Genomic DNA, 12025 nt, shown 5'->3' on the forward strand with positions numbered 1-12025 from the left:
CAGTCAGTAACATCAGTGTAGTAGACATGGACGAAGAGTCCAGTTTCTTCGGGGCTTTTTTGGTCAGCTAAAGGAAATGAATATCTGGTAGGGGTCTTGACTCTTACTACATTTCTATATTTCATACCCCATTTACTGGGTGTGCTGTCAATACCTGCAAACACTTGAAGAGTTTGTGAGGGCACCAGTCTGCAGAGCTGCCTTTGTGCCAGAGTCGTGCATTCTCTATGCAAGCAAGATTCAACCCAGCTGTGCAGAGAAGCCTCGGGTCTCCATCGCGCACAGCGGAGCGTGGCTTAGGGCTGGTCTAGGTGGTTTTCCTGCCTGGAAATAGAAAGATGTAGAAAGCTAATACAGGTCCTACCTCACTTTGGCAAGTGTTGTATGAAAGAATTAGTGTCCACAATGCATTCTAGTATGTTTTACCTGCCTTGGGTACCTTTTCACAGCAGGACTACACTTACCAGAATGCATTCGGGTGTGAGTTGAAAAGCCTGAACTGATTGATCATGTGTACATGGAGTCATACGGTAGCCCTAGTCCAGGGTAACCCAGCTTAGATTCCTATACTAGGAATTCTAGTCTGATGGCACTTAATGAACTAATGTTAACACTACGTTCCCTTTTTTTGTTTCCTATAACTGGTAGAGAGAATAAAAACTGTGGTATTAAAAATCAGATTAATACCAGTAAAAAGACTAGCTAAAAGACTAAACATGTGTGCTAAACGGGAGCATGTAGTGAAACAATGAAACATGGTCTCTGTCCGAGCACAGAACGACCAGGAATCAGGCACAATGGGGTTAATAATACTAATAAAAGAATTAACAACCGTTCCAGACAGGCACTGTTTTCTCCTTTCCCAGCATAGCCCTCCAGGGCGTGTCGGGGAGTGCAGTGAGCTGAGTTTGGTGCTGCGCACACACACACACACACAGAGAGATAGAGAGAGAGAGAGAGAGAGAGAGAGAGAGAGAGAGAGAGAGAGAGAGAGAGAGAGAGAGAGAGAGAGAGAGAGAGAGAGAGCGCGAGAGAGAGCGCGAGAGCGAGAGCGCGCGCGCGCGTGCGTGAGAGATTCAGTATTCGCAAAATAGTGGGTCTCATCCCACATGTTGCACTTTCTGTATATTTTTATATACTTTTGTATTGTATACGTTTTGTATGTTAGCATGCCACAAACTGTTATTGTTACGGTGTTAGCAATGGTAAGTAATAGGGAATGCTTATTTAACCCTAATTACCAAATATATTTTTCTTTGATAAAATTACCGTGCAAGCTATATTTCTGTAATTTGATACATTGCATTTAGACCTAACTTTTGCAGTTTTTAAAATGAGAGTAAGCTATCATAACAATATAGTTAAAGACGAAATTAAAGGTGGCTTTCTAAATCTTCTCAATTAAAGCAATACAATAAAAAAAAATTGCAAACAGTTTGTGAATTTTTTTTTTTTTTTTTTTGTTTTTGTTTTTGTTTTACTGAATATGTCTTTAATGTCTGTTATTCATGCAGTGAATCTAGCACCACATATGTGTATGTGCCAAATATGTAGTTTCTGATAAGCAACTTACAGTACTCATCCTTCTCGAGACCTTGAAACTATTAGCTTTAGGACATAATCAGCCTTTCAAAATGTTACAGCGCAATATTTATTTATTGGTATTAATCTTTTTATGTGGTTGTTGTTCTATATGACACAGTGCCACCAAGTGGACAAATCGTGGCACTGAAATCTCTTATGAAAATGAATTGAAGTACACAACAAATAAACACAAGCAATCCATATAGTACACGAATAGGGAAACGAATATTTAGAAAAACATGAATAGATTTGTGGATTGTACTAATTATACAGTACTATCCTTAGTTCCTTATGCGATTGCTTACATATTTCATTCAGTAGACAGTCTAATCATGTCATGCTCAAATGACAACTGAATTACAGGATACAGCTTTGGAAAACAAAACAACATTTAGATGTTTGTGATAATGTTGTCAACGTGTATGTTTACTGTGTGAGTCCCAGTTCTTCCAATACATTCTTCATGTCTGACTGACTCAAGGTTGGGTACATCTCTGCCGATGACTTTTGGTTAATAGATTACCGCTAAATAAATAAAAAGGTTAGACAAATATACTGTTGTGAAGAGAACTTGTTTTTAGAGAGATGAAGCAAAAAATATTAGTGTTTAAACTGCACTATTTTTGTAGGTGAAACAAGGTGTATGTAGTAAATAAGGGTAGCTAAATACTTGTATTGTAAATCTATCCCAATCACAAAAAAAATCTCATTTGTTAATGGTGAACCAGGGTGCTAGATTGCAGCAATGCAGGCATGAGTTCTCTATTCTAATATAAAAGTAAATCATGGCGAATTTGCATTGTAGTTTGTGTAATTAGTGTTTTCAATGCTTTTACCACAGTTCACCTGGAGTAAACTTGTATAAAACGATTGTCCGCAGTGCAGGCCGTGGTAAGGTGAGCTCCCCCACGTGAGGACGTCTCAATTAAAGTTCTTATCCAAATTCACTCAAACTTTGCAAAATGCGAAAACTGCACTGCATCATCATGTCATTAACTTCATTATCTGCACAGCCTTGTCGCAAAGATCATTTACTAATCCTGTATCAGCAAAGGGGACAGGGATCAAAGTTTACAACCACTGCCTGTATCTCAGGACAGCCATGGTCAATGTGTGTACATAAACTGACTCGCTGTACTGCCATCTACCTTGTCTTCACATACACAGTGGGGATAAGAAGTAGGAGACTGAGGATTCAAAGATGAAACTCGTCTGCTTGCTTTTGCTGTGTACACAGCTGTTGTCGGTCTGGGCAACAGACAATCCTTCCAATCCTATGGAAACAGGTTCCTGTGAAAAACATGGACGTATTGCTGACCTGGCCCTGCGACAGATCAATGCTGACAGGAAAGAAGGCTACATATTCAGCTTATACCGACTCTCCAATGTCAATCTAATGCAGCAGGTGAGTCAAGCATGAAGGTTTGTACCACCCACGAAAACACAGTAATGCCGTTTGTTATCTAGACCATATTTCCCACATAAATCTACAATGAGTGCAGGTGGAGTGGTCAACTGCACAGAAGAGGTTGATATAAATAATGGATTGCACAAAACGACAAAAACTTACAAAGATGTTAAAATCCCAACGGTAGCTCATTCAAAACCTTTATATGGTTTAAAACAAATTAGTTTTCATTTAAAATGCTGAATACTAAAATAATTCTGACTCGTGTCCAAAGCAGTACAATGCAAGACTTTGTTGTATTAGTAAATGTATGAACACGCCTAATGAGAAATACAGCCAGTTCCAAAATATTTGAAGAAAGCTCAATTTGAACTTCAGGACATTAATTTTGGACATGTTTTTAAGGTGAGAGTGTATATATATATATATATATATATATATATATATATATATATATATATATAATATATATATATATATATATATATATATATATATATATATATATATATATAATATATATATGGGTTGCGTATATATATAATTAATATCTATATATATTCATATTTGGGTTGGGCATTTTAGGGTTTTTTTCTTTCTCAAAATGCATGTGGCTGTCAAAGATTCTTTGTTGCACAGTACTGGGTTTCAACAACTGTTTCCATTGTGCTTTCAGAGATCCCAGGGGACTGTTTATTACCTGACGGTAGATGTTCTGGAAACAGAGTGCCATGTTCTCAGCAAGAAGAAGTGGAGGAGCTGCAAAGAAAGACCAGAACATGAGTCTGTAAGTGTTTGTGTTTCCATTTACACTGAACCCCTCTTTAAATGTTACAGAACATTTGGGCCCTGTTTTAGAAACCTTTTAGGGGTGATGAAGCTCAGATAATGATTTCTACACATACATACATTGTAACTAAAATGAATCGTCAAGTTGATTATGTTGAGCTGAATGATGTTTATCAACATACAGATGTCAATCTTTTTTTGGTCGTGGATTTTGATTTGAGTTTTGGTTTTATTGGCAGGTCTATGGGCACTGTCAGGCAATAATTTACGTTAACAGTATTCAAAGAATAAATAACCTCTACAGCTACAACTGCACCATAAGACCAGGTACGGTATAATATATTTGATGCACATGTTTAAATTGGACTAGATAAAAAATTATGCTTTTGATAGGGACATCATAAATATATTATTTTTGAGATTAGATATGTCTTCTTAGTTTTATAAAACTAAGACTTTTGCTTATTTTGTAGAAGAAAAAAAAGGAAACCAAGCAGGTGTGGTACATACCGTATCACTGAGGCCTATTACTGCTATGTATCCTAGCTATGTAGTTGACCATTCTTTTGTAATGTCATTCCTCAAAGCTGAACATGACATCCCCTCTGTTTTTATTAAAGGCCTACTATAACAGAGCAAAAAATCAAAGGAAGCTTATCCATGTTTGACTCAGCATTATGAATTTATTGCTATTTATATTTTTATTCACAGTTCCAGCTGAAAAAATTGTGAATAGATGCCCAGACTGTCCAATATTACACACAGTCGACTCTGGTGTAATAACAATGGCAGATTTGCTCCTTAATAAGTATAACAATGAAAATGGAAATGCAAACTATTTTGGCCTTTTGAATGTAACAAGGGCTTCTGTGCAGGTGAGATTACTTTTATGAACCCTTAGGAAAATATAATGTATAATACAGTACATATACACGAAACAATGATATGAATCTATATATATATATATATATATATATATATATATATATATATATATATATATATATATATATATATATATATATTCATTAAAGCTCTGTATACTGTTCCATATATCATACCATATATTTCTACACTATTTAGTTTATTGTCATTTTCAAGTTTATAAGCAATGGGTCCCATTTAATGACAAGGGGTAACAATATTAAACAACAGGAAATGAATCCAGTTGGCAATGCCTTCAATCTGCTGAAATGTTGGTCTGCTTGACTTGACCTCTGGTAATATGACATCAATGGTTCTAGCGCTATTTTGTGAGTGGGGACTCAGAAAAGATATATAGCCTGTACATCTATTTATATATGTTGTGAGAATCAGGTGTCAAGAAGGTTGATAAAGGGTCCTTTTTTCTTATTTATTTATTTTTTTTAAATCTAATTACATTTCAAGTTACTGTTCCAGTGGCACAGTATTGGTACTCTCTGATAAACTCTTCGTATGTAGTGTAACAAGTTTCTAAAAATGGTGATTCTTTTCTTATGCCTTGTCTTAGTGGAATTTTGGTACATCCTACTCTATGCAATTCACCATCCAGGAAACTGTTTGCACCAAAGACATGGCAGATGTCAAGCTTTCCCAATGTGAATTCATGAGCTGCAAATTTGCTGTAAGTAAAAATGTGCAATTCACTTTGAACAATATAATATGCTCATTGTTCATTTGGAAAAATGTGATTATTTTAATGTTAATGTTAATAAGAAGCAACACTGATGTCTTTCCAGTAACATTCAGAGTTGTTTACATATGTTGAGTCTAGCAGGTTGCTTCCAGGGTTCCAAGGATATTAAAATATTAAAATATATTAATATTTTATTTCAGTATAAGGGGGGAATAGCAACCAGACAGTAGAATATTTGGGCATTTTTCATACCCTGCTATAGTAAAGTGTTTATTTTATTACAGCACAAAGGTCATTGCAAAGGATCATATAGGAATGGCCCAGAAGTTCATATGGATATATCTTGTGAAGTTTTTGAGCCAAAGGTATGAAGTTACTTAATATTATTTGGTTTATTTGCCACCAACAGCTTGTCTTCAATCAACAAAACCTTTGGGGTGAGGTACCAGAGGTCACATGTCCATTGCAAACTCGAGGTACCAGAGGTAACATGTCCATTGCAAACTCTGAATAAAAAACAAGCATACCTTTCAGTGCAAGATTTTTAATTTCTTGTCTGTTTTAGGCCTCAAATTCTGAAGAACAGCCACGCCTGCTTGGTGGTGAGCCTGACCTAAAGGACCAACAAAATCACCTGCACGCCCATGAGCAGCATCACAATGGTGATGGCTCCTGTCAGCCTCAACGGGCCGGCCCACTGGGTACTGTGCAGTTGCTCCCAGCTATAGACCAGTCATCGCTAGCATCCCTATTGGATCTTCCTGTTGTTTCAGAACCAGTGAGACCAGTTGTCCTACCTCGTAAAGCAGCAGGTGGGAAAAAGGATTCCGATGCAGAGGCAGAGAGTGACGTGGTCATCTTTCCATTCCCTGAAACCATTTCAGAAGAGTGTCCCGGTCAGCCAAAAAAGCAAGTGGACTTCATTCAGTCTCTGTTTATAGAGGATCCAGATCTCCGGCACCCTGTTGACATTCTTGGGTGACCTTACTCAAAGTGATAATATGATCCTGTTTCCTGAAATACAGGTTTTTAATTTGCTTTAAATGTTTAATATTTCTTGTCTTGCTAAAACTAGGAAAAGTGTCTGAAATAAACGTTGTATATTCTCAAACAGGTTTTTGTTGTTGGTTACTATTATTGTGGTAGTTAAGGAAAAAAATAACAGAACAGACTCCCTGAATGAATGAATGCATTAATAGAAAGCAAAACTTTTTACTGTTACTGTTTTGCTGAATTTCTGTTATGTTGAGCATTGTGACAAGGTAGCTGAGTGGACACAGGTGCAGAGGTGATGCTGTGCAGGAATGAAACAGACACTGTAATCTGGTTTGGAAAGGGGTATTTTATTTGTATTTCCAGGTCTGGTGATGGTAACAATAACAAACACACAATAATAACTCAGACGTATCTGCCCCACAATAATACATACACAGTCACCAGTACTGCATGAGTGCAGTAGTGCTCATAGTGGGTGATAGTTTATCGCTTTGTGACAGTAAGTGCAGTGCTGTTCCGGTTTTAGTGCTGGCCCACGGTGACAGCTTTGGAATCCTGTTGGCTGTCTAGTGCAACAAACAAGACGATTATTTACACAGACAAACAAATTACGATTATCTGTCCTCTTTTATGCTGTCATGCATGACCCCTTGGTAAACGCGTGCAACCGCCTCTACAATCTGTGGCTGTCATGTCATTTCCCTTCTGGGTCATTATGTTCTTGCAATGGAGTCTCACCTTCTTCCAGACTGGCTGACTTCCCGACCCTGGGAAAGACTTGTCAAATCAGTTTGTCCAAAGAACTCAGTTTTTGCTGCTTAGCACCCTCACAGGTCGGGAAGGAGATTTCCAACCAAGATTCATTGTATTTCTGTCACAAGCATGTACTAGAAAAAAACTGATTAAACAAAAATATAAAAGTTGTGATACATTTTAATAGAATAAAACGAGCCAATGAAAATGTATCCCTGGCATTCAAAAAAGACAATGATTGTGAACAATCTGAGTAAAGGCAGATGGAGCAGGGTGTAGATACGCTTAAAAAAAGTGTTCAGCAAAACACAAATTTTTTTTATTGTTTTATTTTGTGAAGACAATTAAGAACGGAGCACATATACTTGATTTATTAAGCCCATTGTATGTTTTAATTCAGATGGATGTTCACAACTGTATTTATAGTAGTTAATGAAATGATCCATTGTATTTCAACTTGTGCTAATAACATTTAATTAAAACGTAAAAACAAAAATGATGGTCTAGCATTTCAATTCTAGTATTCTTTTTTTTAATGGGCCGGGGTGACAGCAACATTATCATTTGATAGGTTTTAATAGATCTAGAACCCACAGCTGTGGAAGCTTTGGTTCCGCAGGGCATTGTGGAGAAGATTTATCAGGGAATGGAAGGATGGCCGCATTGGAAATCCAAGGCCCGGTGATTTCAGGGAGACTGAGAACAGGATCTGGAAGATCCACCTGGTTAGTACTCTGAGGAAGAACAATCACAGATCCTACTGGGCGTCTAGGGTAGGCATGAAAGCCATGACCTTCCAAAGAGTCATTATGACTCTCTTGGATGCTTTCCGCAATGAGTCCTTCCTCAACAAGTCCTTCATCACATCCATGGCTCAATCCATGTCCTTGTGACTGACCATGGGCATGTCCATGACCATGTTCCTGTTTGTGCCCTTCTGAGTGACCATGGGCATGTCTCTGACCATGTCCTTGTGAGTGACCATGGGCATGTTTCTGACCACGTCCCTGTCCATGCCCTTGTGAGTGATCAGGGGCATGTTTCTGACCATGTTCCTGTTTGTGCCTTTGTGAGTGATCAGGGGCATGTTTCTGACCATGTTCTTGTGCATGCCCTTGTCCACATCTCTGCTTCTTCCCATGTCTCTTTTCATGCCCATGTGAGTGATCATGGGTAAGTCTGTGAAAATGCTCTGATCTGTCCTGTTATAAAGAAATGGAACATGAAAAATTGCATAGCTAACCAAGGCCTTCATCCAAAACCAGTGTTTAACTGATAATCAGGTACAGTTAAACCAATGTATTATATTTATTTAATTGTACATAGTACTGGCAAGCACTTAGATTTTCAAAGTAATTCCCTTTAATATGTTTGAAACCCAACAACTGATTTAAAAAGTGTTAATTTCACAACTAGAAAAGTTGAAATTTTCTTGTTTGAACTAATCTACACAGTTGAGTGCCAATCAATTGATATTAACTTCTGCATTAAGTGTTTTAATAAGCTGCATGGAATTTTCCTTTCAAATCGTGGAGTTCTGTTGTACCGTGGCCATAAAGGCACAACACATGTGGCAAAACTAGCAATTCCTTAAAAGCCCATCACTAACTGAATTATCTTCCACAGTGTATATTGAGAGATGTGTTTGTTGAGGTTAAATCTTGCCCAGGACTACAATCCTGGAATTCACTGCAGATATGTTATATTTATATGAAATGAGCAAAGTAGGGGAAAAAAAATCAAAAGGAAATCAAAATGGTTTTATAACAAATGAAAATTTCACTTATTGATTAGTACTCGATAATTGTTTAGACCAGCACAAATGAGGATTTGTTTAGATTTGTGTAATTAACAGGTTTGTATTCAATTTAAATGACATCTGAAGTCCAATAGCATTTACCTCTGGTTCATAAATTGTACACAATGCGGAAACAATGGGGTCTTTTGCAGTTGAAATTTTTGAACCCTTGCAGTAACCGTAGCGCTGAAAATAAAATACAGTTATTACCACATTGGTCACAAAAAAAGCATTACAATCTTAACAGACTGTCACATCAGACTTTCAATAACTCAGAAGTGGAATCTGTGTTGCAACCATTAAGAAACAGTGAAATCTTCTAGAATCAGAACTTTCCATTTTTATTATGCGATTAAACAATGGTGTTATGGCCCCAACAAGGAAACTCCTCAGGCTGCAGATAGAGGATATGAAACGGTGGGGTATATCATCACATTAAAACAGTGTCATTTTAAACACTACGACCGGGGTAGAATGATAGTTATCAGGAAGCAAGTCAACTTACCTTAAATGGGTCGACAATCTCACAGATGTCACCTTCAAGAAGGTTATCCTTAGTACACCCAGTCTCATAGACAGTGAACTCGACAAAATAAAAAGTTCCAAACAAAGACTGCAAAAATAATAATAATAATAATAATAATAATAATAATAATAATAATAATAATAATAATAATAATAAAACCTTGCATCAATATATGTTTAACCAGTTATATCAGCGAGGACATTGACATGACCCAGGATGTGGTAATCCAGCGTAAGCCAATTATTCCAGCACACCATCCATCATCAATAAAGACAACAGCATGGGAGTCAGTGCAACTCACTTCAAAGGGCTAGTTAAGGAACTCTTATAAAACAAACATAGCCCTTTATTTTAAAAGGGGCTTTAAAAACAGGTTCATTTTTCTATAGAATGATTAAGTGTTACCTGCATAGAAGTCCTTGTGATGTTTTTAAGGGCAAATATTTTACTGTTGTTGCTTTCCCGGTTGTATTTTAAAAGGGACAGTTTTGCAATTTCAGTGTATATTGGCTTGTCTAAGGAGTCACTAGGTGGGCAATCTGGACAAATTGAAGCAATCTTTCTTCTTGCAACTGCAATGAAATTAGTTATACAGTTAATATACTTTACATATTAGTTCATGTAGGTTTGATGAGACTGTTGGAGGTGTGAGTGAGTGTTTAAAAATGTTTTACCTGGACTTAAAGTACAGTTATAGCTGAGTAGGTCACCACTTCTTCCTTGTCTAACATATATCATGGCTTTGCAAACTCCATAAACCTATTGGTAAAATAGAGTGTATTAATATGATTTGTTGTTTTCAATGTCAACTTTCGGTGGATTCAACCAAAAAATACAAAAGCACTGTCTGACCTGCTTCATTTTCATGCTCTGTGAAACCAGTCAGACTTGATAAACAATCACACCTAAAACATGCATTAAAATATGCAAATTGCAGATTCCTTTGACCATTTTGTATGGTTTCCAAACTATAAAACTTCAAGCTATCATTTGAAATCTTAGGATGCTCCTTTTTGCTTCAAGGCAAAACTGAGCAGAAGAAAATATTTATGAATATTTGATCAAAAAAAGTCAAACATATAACAATATGCTTTACGGTTTGTAAATTATAACCTTGGTGGCAATTGTTTATTACTGGAAGTGGAACCTTATTCTACTGAGTGGTCGTGTCAGGTTTTAAATGTATTTCTTGAATTAATTAAAAAGGGGGTGGGTGGGGGGGGATAGTCAGCCCACACTTAATACTTAAACAGTGACCCTGCAAAAGAAGAAGTAACTCAAATACTTACTGCTTCATGTAAATATCTGACTTCACATTCCTTATAATCCTTCCTGCTAAGGACGTGGCATTCTGTGTCTATAACATTAAAGGCAAGGTAGAAGACAGTCCCCCTTCTCTAAAAAGATTTTAAAAAAGGTGTTACAGATAAAACGCAGCTACTTCTAATGCATCAACACATAATCAAATAAGCGTCACAATTTCTCATTGTTTCAGCATCAGAACACAGCCAGAGTAACGTTGCAATAGTGTAAAATGATCCTTTATTTTATTTTGATTTCCAAACTGTCCCAGCCTTTACGACTTCAGTCCCAAAAACATGAACGAGACTTACCCAGTGCTGCTTTTGGACAGCATCAATGCGGAAGAGGCTAAGAACGTTGCCTTCCTCTCGTTCTTTGTTGATACTCTGCAAAGCTGAAGCAGCAGCACTTTCCACATCGGTGTCATTACAAGAAACTGTTTGCAATGGAAAACTTGTGGGAGGAAGAGACCAGGTGCTAACCAGCAGCGTCCCGATAACGAGGAAACTTAGAAGATTCATTGTGCTGGTCTGTGATATCTAACAACGTGCAATACAGTTCTTTTCTTAATGATATTTAAGAAAATAAATTTCTGAGAAACTAAACTGTTCTCAATGCACCTGCCTAACATATAGGTAGAGAACTTGTTTGTTTGACTGCCCACTCTTATAAAAGGTAAATATTAGCCATGGTCAACGGTCAACGTTCTGCAAAAACAAATACTGATAGCAACCCAGTTTAATCATCTACGTCTAAAAATGTTATCATAGAGCAGTACTGTTAAAATGCGTTATTCTTCAGAATTAAGTGAACAGATAGTACAAAGTGAGGTCCAAATAACTATTGAAAAGAGAATACAAGACAAAAAAAGCACCTTTATTGAACGTACTTGCATACTTTAAATGTAACTAATCCTTTTTTATTATTATTATTATTTTACCCTGGATAACATTAAAAAAAAACAGCAATCTGCTCATCGTTAACTGCTATGCTGACCCTTCATGTTTACTGCTGACAAATATCAAAGTTCTGCAATATCTAATCAATAACTGTGACCCTGGACACGCCGTTCCACACTGTTATAAACCATAAACAATTTGTTGTGGATTAATTATATACCCCTGGTTATAATTTTTACACTGTGTAAAACTTTAGTTTTTGCCCATTATTTTAACTATGCCTTACTTTCACCAATTTGGTTTGCAACACGTCCCAAAAAGCATTTTGCAATAGTTTATTTTTGGGATTTAA

The 12025-nt window shown here is 36.7% G+C and overlaps 3 protein-coding genes across 3 annotated transcripts in view; 2 read left to right on the plus strand and 1 right to left on the minus strand.

The window, feature by feature from the left end:
- LOC121327343 (tumor necrosis factor ligand superfamily member 10-like) overlaps positions 1-986 on the plus strand; it is a 3522-nt gene extending 2536 nt beyond the window's left edge. The window contains exon 5 of the mRNA XM_041271302.1: positions 1-986. This exon is cut by the window's left edge and continues 369 nt beyond it. Within this exon, the coding sequence (XP_041127236.1) occupies positions 1-71 (71 nt within the window). The 3' untranslated portion in view covers positions 72-986.
- Positions 987-2695: 1709 nt separating this feature from the next.
- On the plus strand, positions 2696-6510 carry LOC121327344 (fetuin-B-like). Its single transcript, XM_041271303.1, has 7 exons — positions 2696-2989; positions 3669-3779; positions 4021-4108; positions 4493-4656; positions 5274-5387; positions 5684-5764; positions 5965-6510. The coding sequence occupies exons 1-7, from the start codon at positions 2786-2788 to the stop codon at positions 6379-6381; spliced, it is 1179 nt and encodes a 392-aa protein (XP_041127237.1). The 5' UTR covers positions 2696-2785; the 3' UTR covers positions 6382-6510.
- An 800-nt stretch (positions 6511-7310) lies between these two features.
- LOC121326464 (fetuin-B-like) lies at positions 7311-11428 on the minus strand. The gene is made up of 7 exons (XM_041269738.1): positions 11086-11428; positions 10762-10869; positions 10147-10231; positions 9878-10044; positions 9452-9559; positions 9049-9132; positions 7311-8350 (listed from the first exon to the last, which is right to left on the minus strand). The coding sequence occupies exons 1-7, from the start codon at positions 11293-11295 to the stop codon at positions 7709-7711; spliced, it is 1404 nt and encodes a 467-aa protein (XP_041125672.1). The 5' UTR covers positions 11296-11428; the 3' UTR covers positions 7311-7708.
- Between the last annotated feature and the right edge of the window lie 597 nt (positions 11429-12025).

The sequence above is a fragment of the Polyodon spathula genome, chromosome 14, assembly GCF_017654505.1.
Source record: "Polyodon spathula isolate WHYD16114869_AA chromosome 14, ASM1765450v1, whole genome shotgun sequence".
Lineage (NCBI taxonomy): Eukaryota > Metazoa > Chordata > Actinopteri > Acipenseriformes > Polyodontidae > Polyodon > Polyodon spathula.